Source organism: Lontra canadensis, unplaced genomic scaffold (genome assembly GCF_010015895.1).
Source record: "Lontra canadensis isolate GAN:19392208 unplaced genomic scaffold, GSC_riverotter_1.0 scaffold32, whole genome shotgun sequence".
NCBI lineage: Eukaryota > Metazoa > Chordata > Mammalia > Carnivora > Mustelidae > Lontra > Lontra canadensis.
In genome coordinates, this window is record NW_022631026.1 from 200486 (window position 1) to 215092 (window position 14607).

The window sequence follows — 14607 nt, forward strand, 5'->3', positions numbered from 1 at the left end:
GGGTCCCGTGTGGGGGTGGGGTGGGGGCATTAAGTCCTGGAGGATGATCGTGGTGACTTTGTCAGCACCCCTCCAGGATGTGTGTCTGGCTCCCTGTGGGATTTCCCAAAAACAGTCCTACCTGCAGGCGAGCGGGAAACTTGAGAGGTCACATGGATTGGGAAATTGGTGATGGTGTTCTAAAAAGTGAAGAATGGAGTGGAAAAGATAAAGTAATTAGAAAATAGGACTAAGAAAGAGCACGGCAGGGTTAGCTCTGCCCCAGTCCTTCAGTAGTTGCTTAGTAATCTCAAGGTAATCCCATACTCCGTCCCTTCAGGATCATGAACAAATCCCCGTAGTCCGTTTTCCTTACGGTTCGCGTCTGTATCTCAAATACCGACCTCAGACCTCTCCTGGGAGTTGTGTCTGCTTTAGCCGTGCAGCTGCATCCAGACGAGAGGTCCTGTGGACAGAGAAACTCAGTGTTGAATTCACCTGTCGTAAATGGAATGCAGTCATATTTGTCCAAAATGTATCACCTGTAAAAATCAGCTGCTTCGAAGTCTTACCTCTTAGCTTTTTCATGATCATGAAGTCGCAGAGGAAGATACAGAGGCAGCCTCATTTAAATATTCACCACCATATTGGCCTCTGTCTGAAGACCTGCCGCCGTGACACAGTAGCTCTCCTTTTAAAAAACGCCAATTTAACTGTCCCTTCCGAGAGCTCATAGCCTCCCCCTTTCAATTGGGAAGGGGATTGATGCCTTTTATATTCCATGACGTTCTGCCAGTGTTAGGATCTCTTCACAGGCCGTTAAGTCATGAATTCCCACTGGTAAGCTTGTTAGAAGTAGAGTCGCTTGGAAGACTTGGTTATCACAAACACTTTGTTTATTACTTGTTTTATTTACAGTATTTACATATTGCACAGCATCTGGATACTATCTTACATTTATGATACAAAGGACAAACGAAATTAGCCTGGATATGTTCACAGACTTAAACTCCACTGTCTGCAAAACACGACAAGTTTTTTTGTGGGTTTTTTTTTTTTTTTTCCATGCAGTTCCAAATAATACTCTGGGAATTTAATTGTAAAAGTAACAAAAATATTAAATCATACCAAATGCTATATGAAAATATAGTTTCAGATTCTGTTTATGTTTCTAAAGAAATACTCTTTGAGATTCACCTACCGAGGAGGATGAAATAGCTTTGTCTGTCGGTTATGGCACTACGCATTGGATGTGGAGCCCTCACTTCTCCCCAGCAGCACGGACGGCAGGAGTTGCCGTCAGGGACGCTGATCTACTAGTACGCATCTGCCAACAGTGTCGACAACGTATAAAACTCAAGTTAAAGGGACTATGGAAGAGTCTGTCTGCAAAAATAAATCTCTTGTTCAAGGGGACGTGTTCTGTGAAGGCAGCAGGGTCGGCTCCCTGTTGGTCTCCAAGGCACTTCTCATGGTCCGTGGGCTCTCGGTTCTCCGCAGCTCTGCTCACTGCTGAAAATCACATTTGTTTTGTAGAACTCCACACTTTCTTATCGATTCTAGAAGACCTGTGCGTCAAATGACATATAATGTGTCTGAAAACACAAGCAATCACCGTCTGCATGTGTATTTCTCTCTGTTCCAAAGTGTCGTGTGTCTTACTGTGGAAATGACCAAGTTCTACCATTGGGACACTCCTGCTGTGCTGAAGGAATGAAAGCCGTCACTGGGGCAACCAAATGCTCACTACTCGGTTCCTCCTCAAGTCTGAGGAGCAGTCCGCAGTCCTGACGTGTGTTGGCGGGTCCTCTGATTCGGGCCACAGCGATGGACTGTCTGGCAGTCCTGAGAAACCACTCAGTGGCCCTTATGCCTCTGTCTGCATGAGCATCTGCAAAACTAAACACCAAGAATGAACCCTTTCTTCTAGCGCTCCATGCAGTACGCCCGAACCACTGGTATACTGTTCGTTAATATTAGAAACCATGGTAAGCTCCAGGGTCACTGGACTTAAGCTGCATCTTGTGGACTGAATGGCTACTTGTTACTCAGAACTCCATTTCTAACTTACCTGAGCCTTTGAACTTAGCTGCAGATCTAGGCAATGAAGTGGTGCGTGTGAGAGGTCCCGAGTGTGTCTGACTGGGGGAGAAGCTGGGAATCTAGTGTCTCTTAGGCTGGAGACAGTTAACAAGACAGGAATTGTTTCGGAAAGGACCACAGGGCATTGGTCTTCCCTCCTGTAAGCAAATGGACGTTCCTTTCCGAGGATATGCCTGGTTTGTCTCTGGAAACGGTGCTCTCTCTATGATGGCAGGCTTAGGAAAAAGGACATTCCCATCTCCCCTAGCATGTCACCTTCAGACACTTAAGAGAATCCAGCCCTTGCTCTAGAAAGAGGTCTTCTGTATGCCATGTAGGCAGTGAGAGAAACCAGACAGGACTCTGATGGGAGGTGAAGGTGGAGGTCCAGGTAGCGCACGGCACTTCTCAACTCTGGCGTGAAAAGCCATGCTTTTACCTCCCCCACGTGACAAGGCCGTGCAAGCTTCTGTGCACCTGCAGGGATCCAGTCTCACGGTCCTGCACTAAACCACACGCTTCTGTCCTTATCGGTGGGACTTTGACAGGGAGAAGACGGGGCTGGCAATGGCACTGGCTGTACCTGCGTGCCCAGACGGTGGCCGTGGTTTGGCTCGGCCCCCTGGGCACTGTCCAGACCTTTATGGGCACAGGTTTTCCCGCAGCGAGCGTCTGTGCGGAAAGAACACAACTCCCGCGCCCATGCACACGAGGCAGACGGGGTAGCCACGGTCTGTGCACGGTATCACGTCCCCTCTGCTCACGTTTCCGGACAGCCCGTAGGTGTCCCGGGAACGGCCACCGAGGACCAGAAGCGGGTCTTGTCTGTGGGGGTAAACGTGGCCTCTCGCAGTGCCCCGCGCACACCAGACACATCGTCAGTGTGAGATTGTGAAGTGACCGTTTCGTGCCTGAAGTCCACACATTTGTGTCAGGAAGAGAAACCAGCTGGCAGTGTGGCTGATTGTTGGTGCGCGTCGGCGCTCAAGAGGCCGAGGCTGAACATTTAGTTCCTAAACTCAGTATGCTTTTCTGTTTTACCGCTGGAGGCTGTGGGAAAGCAACTGATAGAAACAGAGCGAGAAGAGCTATTCTTGGCTGTTCCTTATGAGCTTCCGGCATAACGATAGATTCCAACTGACACATTTGCCAGATCTGTCTGTAAGGTTGCACGGGTGTGGTTAGTCATATACTCATTTATGAGTGTGAGTGAATGAGTGAAAGCCTAAAAGTGAACAGGCATGATTTCAGCTCTGTGTCCTCGTTTATGCATGAAGTCATGTGCTGAAATTAGTCCACGGAGGGGGTGCGTTTCCAGCGAGCGCACTCTGCCCGCCCTGCACTCCCGGGGGTCGCTCGCAGCCGCGCCCTGGGGCACTGCACGTAGGCTGGCGGGGCGCCTTTTACTGATGGCCCACATCTGAGTGTCAGGTCGACCTTACTCCAAGGAAGCCTACTTAAACCAAAGAAGGAGTATTTCTGAACTGCCATGAATTTTTCATGTCCCAAACGGGATTTGGGTCTGTGGTGTGTGCACCCGTGAGGCTGCGGTCAGCTTACCTTAGCCCTCCATGCACATTGGACTGACAGCCAGCCGGGTAAGAAGCCGGGCACATCTTTTATAGTCTGTAGGGAACATAAATCGTGGACCCTTGTCAGTGACATCAACAACTCCTGAAGTATTTTTAATATCAACTGCTAAAGCCATTGATTTCTTTAAATATTCTGAATTCCCCGGGAGTGAGCCGCGGACTGTCATCTGAAATCATGGGCTCTAAGTTGTTGACTGAATCGTTGACACTACTTGAGGGCATTTCGTGTCCCCTGGCAGGAGATCAGTGATGGGACTGGATGCTGGGCGGGGAGGGGCGGGTGCAGGGTCTCCTTGCACCCGTTTTCCTTGCCCGGTGGCCCCTCGCGCTCATCCAGATGACTCTGGTTTTGCTCCCTAGAACGTCTCCCGCGCCCCGTGGGACTTAACTTTCAGGGCTTCTGCAGTCTGGGTCCCCGCTTGGGTTGATCCTACACAAAACCCTCTGCATAAAAATGTAAAGAAAGTGGGTCAACAAGTAACAGAGCAGAAAGACCCAGGTTGGATGGTGAAAGCAAACAATATGCTAATTTCTGAGTACACATGGGTTTTCCTTGATATCTCACCTAATTTCCTGTTAAATCACTCCATAGGTGCTACCTCAGGGAAAACAAGGGAGGTTTGGTGATCACGGCCACAAAGGAATTTCCTCAGTTTGAAGTTCTGTGGAAACCTACAGCAGTTGATCAATTACTGACGTTTACTTCTCAAGAGTCTCAAAATCCTACTTAAAATCGAAGAATTCATGCTCTTAACTGAAATTCTGAATGAATGAGTAAACTGGTAACTGAATTTGCGCAGTGTGTCGAACAAGCAGCTACTCCCAAAAATTCAGCTCCTAAATATTTAGACAACATAATGGTTTGTGTTCAAAGGGGAAAAAAAAAGGCCTAACAGCTGGAGACTGGGTCATCTGGATTCCTGGGATTTTTTCCCTCTTCCCTGGTTGCACCACGTGTTTCCGAGTGCGGCTTTCCTAGATAGAGTACGAGCGGAGGCCGTGTCGCGTGAGTTCAGGGTAAAGCACATCCAGAGACCGTGAAGGGGACCACCACCCCCCGCCCCCGACCCAGCATATCTCCAGCTCTGACATAATCGGGATCTTGTCCAGGGGCAGCCCGGGGAGACTCCAACGTTCTGCTCTTCCCAAGGGCTGCTTTGGGATGATGCTTTGCGTAAGAAGGCTCTGGTTCCTTCCAGTCCTGACCTCCCAGGATTCCAGTTTTCTCCCATACAGCCTAAAGCAACACAGAAGGGGTCCAGCTTCGGCTCTCTACCTCCCCATGGGAAAGTGTAAGTATCCCCTCCCCCAGTGCACACACCTGCGGGCTTCCATGCCTCTGAAGGGCCTGAGGGGAGCTGAGATGGACCCTGGTGGCCGCCTCCCGCAACGGGTGAGCAGAGATCTGGGTGGTGTGTGGCTGAGTCACTCAGCAAAAGGAGGCAGTGAGTGTGGGTGCACACGGTGTCCTGGGGAAGGGTTTGCAGAGTCGAGTGTGGGTCTGTGTGTCCGGCACAAGGAACTGAAGCATGTTGTCTGTTTCCTCATCCATATATGAGAAGATTAGAAGTAATGACCCCGAGAGATCACTTTCAGATTTAGAATCTCTGATCCTATATTGTAAGATGGTATTTAAAAGTGTAGACACATTTTAACAATAAAAATGAGAAGGTTCTCTGGCCCCTGGAATAATGAATAAGTCTCAAGCAGAAGAGGATCCCATGTCAGAAGAAGGAAGTGGGGGAAGGCCATGCCAGGTGCACAGGGCACAGACGGGAGGGTGGACCGAGGAATAATCCGAGAAATAATAATAATAATCTGGAGAAATAATCCGAGCTCCGTGGGGCACGTGCTGTTGGCCGTGGCTGAGCCCTGAGCAGCACTGAAGGCCGAGCACCCCAGCTCCCTGCGGAAGGCGGTGCTCCCAGTTTCCGGCCACCCTGGGCAGTGCGCCCAGACAAGGAGTGCCACACGGCAACACCGATGGTTTGGGGCAACCTTCCTGCCTGAGCAGAAAACTTCCACTTCATAGGAAGTGCCTTATTTTTTTTTACTTCTCATTTTTTGAAGGCAGGGCAGGAAAGTCTGGTCTGTCTGTACACTCAGGGTAGTCTCGGAAAGCAGCTGCTGAGACCTCTGGGGCATCTGCCCCACCTTCCTCCTGGGAGCCTCCAGGAGAAACTGGCTCGGGTCTCTTAACTGGTGTCACTGTAGCCAGTAAGTCACTTGTCATCATTCCGTGTTTTGTGAGGAGCACTAGCAACCCTCTTTGGGGGAATAAAATACACTTTGTTACAGATCAACAGCCAGAAAGCTGCAGCTGGGTGCTGGACGGAGAGCGGAGCCCTGCATCCCGGGGCTGGTGAAGAGCAGCCTGTCATCCGGGCGGGGTGGCCCCGGCTACTGCAGAGCCTTCCCCTGTGCGGGAGCTGGGGTAGCGGCTCATTCTTAACGTCTGCTTGTCATAGACACAAACACGGACATCATGCCGGTTCATAAGCCAAACGAGAATGTGAATGGAAGAGTTGAGCCCATTCCAAGAGTTGATCAATTCCAGTGAATGTGAATAATTTCCCCTTTGGCACTAGCAGAACGCAGCCACCTTCCTCTACAGGCTGGTCCCCCTAACCCTAACCCCATAGTTAGGAGGGAACATATATTGGCAAAGAGCAGATTTAGAAGGAGGGGCGGGGGACACGAGAGACACATGGACCCACGCTGGTCTTCCCAAGCAGTCAGGAAGCTGTCACTTACATGCAGGGATGGTGCAGTCTCTGGTGTTGTGGTAAAGTCTGTGAAAGTGTTTGCTGCACTTTGGACTGAAGTAAAGAGGACCTGGAACGTGGAAGAAGAAGCAGAGTGTGAGGCCTTGAGGATGCCAGGACCCGGGCACAGGCGAAGGAATGACGCTTACCTGTAAGATGTTTGAGGAACTTGTCCTTCATCCTCAGATCTCGAGGAACAATTTCTGTTTGAGAGAAAGAGGCTAGTTACTGCATTGCTTGAAACAAGCATTTTTTCCTGTGCTCTCAGTGTTGAAGACGGTTCTCAGAAACTTCATTAACCAGTCACACTGCACTGTGTAAAACAGATCGGAGCCCCCGATCACTGTACATGACCTAATGTGAAGACTTGTGATCAGATCCCAATTTCTTCAGATAAAGTATTAGCTATTCACAAAGCTTCAATATTGTCTTGTCTCTGCCACTAGTATGAGGACAGTAACCATAAAGTTATATCAGAGTGAAGAGGTGTGTGTGTGTGTACGCGCGCGTGTGTGCGTGTATGTGTGTGTGTGTGTGTGTGTGTGTGTGTGGTTGATAGTTAGCTTCTGATTTATAAATCGCTTTTAGGCGTTTTCATTTTGGACGGCTTGGTAATCAAATACCACAAGCTCTCAAAGTTCCCAGTCCTTCAAACAAAATTGTCGTTAGACTTTTTTTCCAGGTATATACTTAGAAAAAGGATTAAATGCCTTCATAACCACCTGTTACAAAGGCTGGTGTAAATGCACGGAAAGAGACATTTAACTGGCTTGTAAGATTAACGTAGACCTCCCAGAGAAAGACAGCCCTCCGTTTTTGCTTGGGAACTAGCAAGGCGCTCATTCTTTCTGCTTCTGGGCGTGGCTTTTCTTCTTCACAGTCACCTGTAAGCATTTCTCACGCACTCGTTCTGGGTGGTAACTTTAGCCGAGATTGCTTGTGGTCGCACTTTGTTCTACCGCGAACGCTGCTCATCTGAGGAGGGAACGTTTCCTACAACGGCTCCTGAATGTCAGTCTATGAAATTGACCTTATCACATTTGACCTAATTGTGTCAGGAAAGCATTAAAAGCTTGCATGCTTTCTCTGGAAATTTCCCACGGGGCACCCACTCTGGGAAGGCTCTGCCGTTGGCAGAGAGGGTGAGGGGAGGGGGTGGCTCCGAAACATTTCTGTCTGGGCTGAAAGTGCTTTGCTGAAAATATTTCCATTTCCTAAATACCAGATGACAGTTCTGTGCCAAAGCTCCCGACCTAGGTAACAACTCACGTGTCTTGCAAGTGGGGTAGGGATAGTTACACGCCAGGCATCAGCCTGTACCCAACTCCTATTTTTTTCTCAAAAAAAAAAAAAAAAAAAAAGTCTAGTTTTTTCCAAGCACTCGAAAAGGTTTTATCTTTTTAAAATACATCTGCTTTCTCGAAGTCGGTTCTGTTGCCAAGCAAATGCGAGTTCAGGGTCTGCTGAGACCTGACAGGTACGCAGACGCGCTGGGGGTTCCCTCTCCAGCGCACACGCCCCAGAAGCCTCGCCCGCAGGTCCCTCGGTCCGCGAGCCCGACGCCAGGACACTCACCCACTCGCTGCTCCTCGGGATAAACCGGGTAGTCCGGGACCTCCCTGCGGCCCAGAGCGTAGTCGTGCGGGCCCGGGAGTTGCAGCCTCTTGGACTCGCCCGAGTGGTACTTCTTGAGCTCCTGGAGGATCTCCACGATGAGCCGCAGCACGGTCTGTCCGTCGGCCGCCTCCCGGGGCTCGGCGACCCCGGGCCCCGCCGCCCCCAGCACCAGCAGCAGCCCCAGGAGGAGGGGGCGCCCGGGCCCGCGCATCGTGCGCTCGCTCGGCTGGAGGGAGCTCGGCTCGCTGGAGGGGCTGCGTGCGGGGGAGACCGGGGGGAAAGTCGGCGGGCGGTGGCGGGGCGCGCGGGAGGCCCCTCCGGCCGAGCCCGCGGCCCCTCGCCCCCGCGCGCAGACCAGGGGCCGGCGGCGGAGGCTGGGGCGCGGTGTCCCCGGGGCCCGCGCAGGCCCCGCCACGGCGCAGCCGAGAGCCGGGCCTCGGGCGCCACCGCCCCGCTCCGCGCCCTCCCCCGGCCCGGCCCGGCCCGCCTCCGCGCCGGCCTCCCAACTTTCCGAGGGCCGCGCGCCCGCCCGCACTCCGCGGCGCACGCCACCGCCACAACTTTCTCAACCTCGCCAGCCCGGCGGCGCGGCCGCGTCCACTCCGCGGCGGGCCGGGCGCGCACCCTCCGGTCCCGGGCGGCCGGAGGACGCGGGGAGGGTCCTTCCCGGGCCCCTCTCTCCTCTCGCCCCCGGCGTTGCGCTCTCCGGGGAGTGGGGGCCGCGCGCCCCGCCCGAGCGGCCGCGCTCAAGTTTGCCTTTGTGTGGTGGTCGCCGCCTCCTCCCGGCCGGGTGTCCCCCAAAGCCCCCCCCGCGCCCCGGGACCCTCGCGCCAGCCGCGCGCAGTGCCAGGTTTTAGACCCCCCCTCGCCCTCGGGGAGGGGACAGACCGCGGCCCACACCTGCCCGGCGCCGCCCGCGGGGCCACCTGCGCGACAGAGCGCGGCCAGGTTACCTGTCCCCGTGTTCCGGAGCCGCGGGCGTCCTTCGGCGTCTGTCCCGGCGTCTGTCCCCGCGTCCCGGAGCCGCCGCGCGCCCCGCTACTCCATGGCCCGCGGCGACCCGGCGTGCGGAGCGCACAGGACGCGCGGGGATGGAGACGCGGTGGCTCGGCCGCTCGGAGCGCTGGACGCGCGGCTGCCTGGGCTGCGCTCCGACCGCGGCCGCTTCTTATGCCCGCGCCCGCCGACGTCAGGCCGGTCCCCGAGGGCTCCGCGCGGGGCTTTAATTAGAAGCCGCTCAAGTGTTCGTACCCCTGTGCGGATCTTCGTCAGACACCCCCCCCCATCTCCTCCCATCTCTCCCTACCCCCGACTGTCCCCCTCCCTCTCCCCTCCCTCCTCTCTCTCTACCCCGTGCTCTCTCCCTCTGCCCCATCCTCTCCCCTCCCCCATCTCCTCCTCCGTCATCTCCTCCTCTCCCTCTCCTCCCTCCCTACCCCAGCTCTACCCTCTTCCCCTCCCCCGCCCAGCTCCTGCCTCCCCTTGGTCTTCCCCTCCCCCTTCTCTCCCTCAGTCTGTTTCCCTCCGTTCCTGTCACTTGTGACAGGATGAGAAGAAACGCCTTTACCAGGAACTCAGATCTGTTTTTGTCTAAATGTAGATCTTGGGCTATTAAAAAAGGAGCTGCCTGATTGCCTCGACATTTAATAAGTCAATTAGCGTCTATCCTTTTGGAGGAATCTTCCGGAGTGGCTGGGGGCCACTGTCAAGACCCCAAGAGGTGTGCCCCGCCCCAGGGTCTGGAGCCAGAGGCCAGGTCCCTGAGGCCCCGCAGCCCCCAGGGCAGGGGGCTGGGTTCAGGGCACGACAGGAGCAAGGCCCTAGTGACCTGGGGATGCACACAGGTACCTGGCAGGACACGTGGCAGCCCCCTCAGACCCCCCCCAAACCACACATAAGGAGGAGCCCAAGCCCCTCCCGCAGGGGACAGCAGCCTGCAGGCCAGGCTCTGGGGACCAGTGGCTCGCTCCCCTTCCTCAGAAATGCCGAAGCAGACCTTGGGGCACCTCCCTCCCGCCCCATCTTTCTGAAAGTTTTGGTTCTGTGGATACAGGCAGGCACATTTGTGAGGCTTCCACAGCTTATCTGCTTTAATTTTTTTTTCTTGTAAAATGTATTATCAATCAACTGCGCGCTTTCCCATTTTATTGGCGCTTTCTGGGCAAGAGCTGGACATCCTCCAAGTCAGAGATCTGAGTGGGAAAGGTGTTCTCAGAAGGACTCCAGAAGGGAGGGTGCGCGCAGGAACTAAAAGCCTCACCCTTAACGCGACCAGCACCCAGGGCCTGGCCCAGAGATGCGGCGGCCCGCGCTGCGGACCCCTGAGCTGGTGCTGGGGATCCCAGGGGCGTGGACCCCCAGGGAAGGAACTCTCTCAGTCTGTATCTCTTTGTGTCCCTGTCTGTCTCTGCTGTCTCTCTGTCTCTGCTCTATCTCTGTGTCTCTCTCTGTCTCTGTCTCCCCTCACTAGTTCTGTAGGTGTTTGTCAAAGTGAAGCTGGGGTAAACAGAGTAGAGACAGAAGATACTAAAATGTGATCATCCAAATCCCCCAACACCTTTGGGGGGATGTGTATACTCCGCTCTCCTTAAAAGGAAATGGTTTTATTTCTCAGTGAGCCCTTCTTTTGGCAGGCAATATGACTAAAATGTGAATGTTTCTGCTAAGACATACTCAAAAACAAGGGGAGGGGGATTCTTATTAAACAGTTCTTGCGCAGATAAAGTGGGATTTTTTTTTTCCTTTTTCTCTTTCCCCTGACAGAGGGGTGCCCGTCTGTTGCCCAAGCGCCGCCTAGTGACAAAGCTCCAGTCTGTGGGGACCTGCAGTGGCTGGTGCAGGGAGCCTCCTTCCCACCCAGCAGAAGGGGCACATGAAGCTTCTGTTGTAGAACATTCTGGTGTAAAATGTCTTTGGTAAATATATATATACATACATATATGTATATGTATATATATATATACATATATATACATACATACATATATATATACACACACACACGTGTGTGTGTGTATTGCTATAGTAAAAAAAAGAAAAGAGTTTAGCCTAATCACGTATTAATTAAGTTTACATAGAGTCTTCCCTTTTAAATACTATTTTACAAAATCAGGTGAAATCAATGAAGAAGTTTAAGAGGCACAAAGTTCCTGTTATAAAATAAATAAGCCTCAGGGATGGGAAGTACAGCCAGTCATACTGTAATCATGTGTGGACAGATGGTTGCTACACTTACGGCAAGCGTTTTCTAGTATATGTCCTGTGAAATTACTATGTTGTACACCTGAAATTAGTACTATATGTCAACTATGCCTCAATTAGAAATGACAAATTAATTTTAACAATTAATTTTTTTTAAATTTAGGTTTTCCTAAAAAATACCAATTAGAACTACTCCCCCCTCCTCAAATTCTACCAACCAAGGAAGAATAGTAATTAATATTGTCCTTTTTTCTTTTGTGGTTTCTAAAAAAGATTTTATAATTTATTTTAGAGAGTGAGCATGAGCGGAGAGAGGTCAGCAAGAGAAGCAGACCCCCCAGCGAGCAGGGAGCAGATGTGGGACTGGATCCCGGGACTCCAGGACCATGACCTGAGCTGAAGGCAGATGCTTAAGCAACTGAGCCACCCAGGCGTCCCATTTTTGGTGGTTTTTAATGGGACAGACAAATGGATTTTTTAAATGACTCCATTCTATCACCCAATCATATATGCCAGTACTGTAGCCCAACTCGTCAGATACTTAGGTGAGTAAACAACAAGGACAAAAATGGTGCTTGTTTGGTGTTTAGTTTCACGAGATCCGTGAGATCTGGAAATTAGGGATCAGACCGTCATGTTTTAATTCATTCATTTTTGCGAAGCTCTGTACTGAAATGATTCCAGGAGCCACTCAGTTTATATAAACCATTTTTACAGACTTTCTCAACGAAATAAAAACGTGCGCTGAATTGTCATCTCAGCTGTCTGTTCAGTTTACAGTGTCGTCAGGAAGAGCCACTTGGAGTTCTCCAGTCACCGGAAACACTCTGACTGGCTAAATTAATGGTCTGTGCTGGTTCAGGCAAAGCAGAATATGCATAAACGGGTTTACGTGAAAATACGAGTTATGTTTGACAAGCGGCTTGGGCTCTGCACTTCTTTCCTGTAACAAGCGGAGCTGGGGCTGGACGGTGTCTGAAACCTACAGCTGAGTAACTCTGTTACGGAAAAGTCAGAAAACAAAAAAAGCAGTATTCCTGCAAAGACCCGAAGCTATTCACTAAAATAGTCACTATGAGTTTCATCACCTGTTTTCATGCAAGAAGAGGTGATACATTCATCTTAGATAATTTAATTCCCTTCTTTAGTCAGAACAGCCTTCTACTGTGAAGGGTTCAAAAGAGACAAGACAGCGACACGGCCCTAAGCTCTATTGGCAAAAGTAGCTTCTGCTAGATTTGATTTAGTTTTGTTTCCTTTTTGAGAAAACTGTGTTAGATCGTAGAAAGAAAATTAACAAGAGAGGGGAAAGTTGTGTTTAACCCACTTTTATTGTAAGATGTTGTAAGATGGGCAACTTATTTTTTTCCAATTTATAAATAGTATAAAGTTCCAGTGCTTCAATTACAATGACTTTTCACTCTTCCTGTAAAGGTATAAATTTCATATGAGATGACTAACTACCTTCAAACACTGCCAAAATATATATATATTAGCTACATGTTTTTCAATAAGTTATTATATTTGTCCAACCATTATGCTGATCATTTAACAATCTAACTAAGATGGTATTGGAGAGGAAAATATTACCTTTCATTAAGAACAACTTTATGTTGCTATAAAGAAATGTTACTAAATACTTACCTTTCATCAGCTCTGTTATTGTTATCGATACATTGTTAGCACACTGGGAATGCACTAGAAAGCGTGTGAAGCATTTAGGAAGACACAATTTCTAACAGGATCCTGGTGTCAGTGTCGTCAGCGTAGTCTCTGATAGTAATATCGTGCGTGTGCTGTCCAGCGGCGCACTCCGGATGGACGAAATACCGCCTTCTACCCGGTCCTCTCTCTCCTGGGCAGATGAAGCGCACTTCGGGGAGGGCATGGGGGTCCTCCACCTCCTTTTTCTTTCTCGATGCATGCTTTACACCCGCAAAGCCACACTGCAGTGCCAGTCCAGCAGGGACAGGAGCCAAAGGTCACAAAAGAAGTCTTGGAATGCTCTGTGACATGACTGGTTTACTCTCGCTCAGTTTTCTTACCCCATGGCCAAGAGGAAGAGGTTTGTTAATGGGGAGGCTTAAAGGGAGCACGGGCTTGACTTTGTTCCCTGTGCAGAAGAGCAGACTGAAATGAGAGGGGACGGACACACTTTGAAGAGATAGTGCTACTGGTGTCCACTTTCTTTCAGGAAAGCAGCACACAGAGTGAGCATGAACACGGCTGTGGGTCACCGGCATTGGCTGCAGTTCTTATTCCCACGCACCAGCCTGTGAACTTGGGCAAGACAGTGTCTCTGAGACCAGTTTCTTTATGCCTAGAAGGGAAATGACTTAGTAGTATTACGTCAGGGTCTTTGTGAATAATAAATACAATAATGTATGTCCACCTTTTAGTTCAGTGCCTTAAAAAAACTGATTGAACATTTCTAACTATTACTAAATTGTTCATAGTGTATAGTCTCATTAAGTCTTTTTCTGTATTTCATAATTTCTTATAGTATTTCATAAAAAAGAACATTACCTGTATTCTATAGTTTCTGGGGCAGCATGATTTTTAACTCATTCAAAGCTACACAGAAAATCTGTAGTTAGGAAGGGGACTAAGATATTCTAAATTATTAAGTATCCACATACCCAGTAACCAGAGTCGTGAGATCTCAGGCCACTGAACGAGGGCTCACCCCAGTGAGTAAGAACTTACACCCATCAGTGACGGTTTAGACCAGTATGTGAGGGCTCATGGCGGTGAGGGAAGGCTCATGCTGGTGAACAAAGACTCACACCAGTGACTGAGGGTTCACACAAGTGTGAGGGCTCGGAGGAGTGTGTGAAAGTTCACGCCAGTGAGGGAAGGTTCATGACAGTGAGTGAGGACCCACACCCGTGAATGGGGGTTCATACCAGCGTGAGGGCTCACCCCAGTGAGGGCGGGCTGCAGCTAGCTGGAACGTGAGACAACACACCGCCTGCTTCTGGGTGAAGGTGAGAGGTATGTGTGGCTGCCCAGGGATACGAGTTCATCGACATGATGGGTAGTTGGCTCACCTCACTCTTGCTTAAAATCATGGAAACACCTGACTACGGCAATAATGCTTCTCCTGATCCCTCTGCCGCTGTCATCGTGCAGCCCGATAGACAGAGAGGACTTGGGATGCTCAGCACGGACCGAAGCAGGCGGACCCCGGGCTCTGATAGAACTTGGAGTTCCAAAGGACATCAAACGGAAACCTTCCATCCTCCCCCGAGGAGGGGAGAGCTCCTGCGGAGAGCCCTGCGCTCACAGCAACATTCGCAGCTCCCGTTTTTCATCCGTGGTGTGCAGGCTGGCAGGGGAGGCTTTCTGCCCTGAGACTCCGTGCTGCTGCC

At 50.9% G+C, this 14607-nt stretch overlaps 1 protein-coding gene across 2 annotated transcripts; it reads right to left on the reverse strand.

Annotated features, from left to right (window-relative positions):
- Window positions 1-1403: 1403 nt before the first annotated feature.
- On the reverse strand, window positions 1404-9099 carry ALKAL2 (ALK and LTK ligand 2). 2 transcript variants are annotated; one of them, XM_032866747.1, is made up of 6 exons: window positions 8989-9099; window positions 7994-8289; window positions 6568-6621; window positions 6408-6488; window positions 3622-3687; window positions 1404-1491 (listed from the first exon to the last, which is right to left on the reverse strand). In XM_032866747.1, the coding sequence occupies exons 2-5, from the start codon at window positions 8244-8246 to the stop codon at window positions 3623-3625; spliced, it is 453 nt and encodes a 150-aa protein (XP_032722638.1). In that variant the 5' UTR covers window positions 8247-8289; window positions 8989-9099; the 3' UTR covers window positions 1404-1491; window position 3622. The 2 variants fall into 2 exon arrangements, with proteins under 2 accessions (XP_032722638.1, XP_032722639.1); XM_032866748.1 differs by lacking the exon at window positions 1404-1491 and adding an exon at window positions 1507-1547.
- Window positions 9100-14607: the final 5508 nt, after the last annotated feature.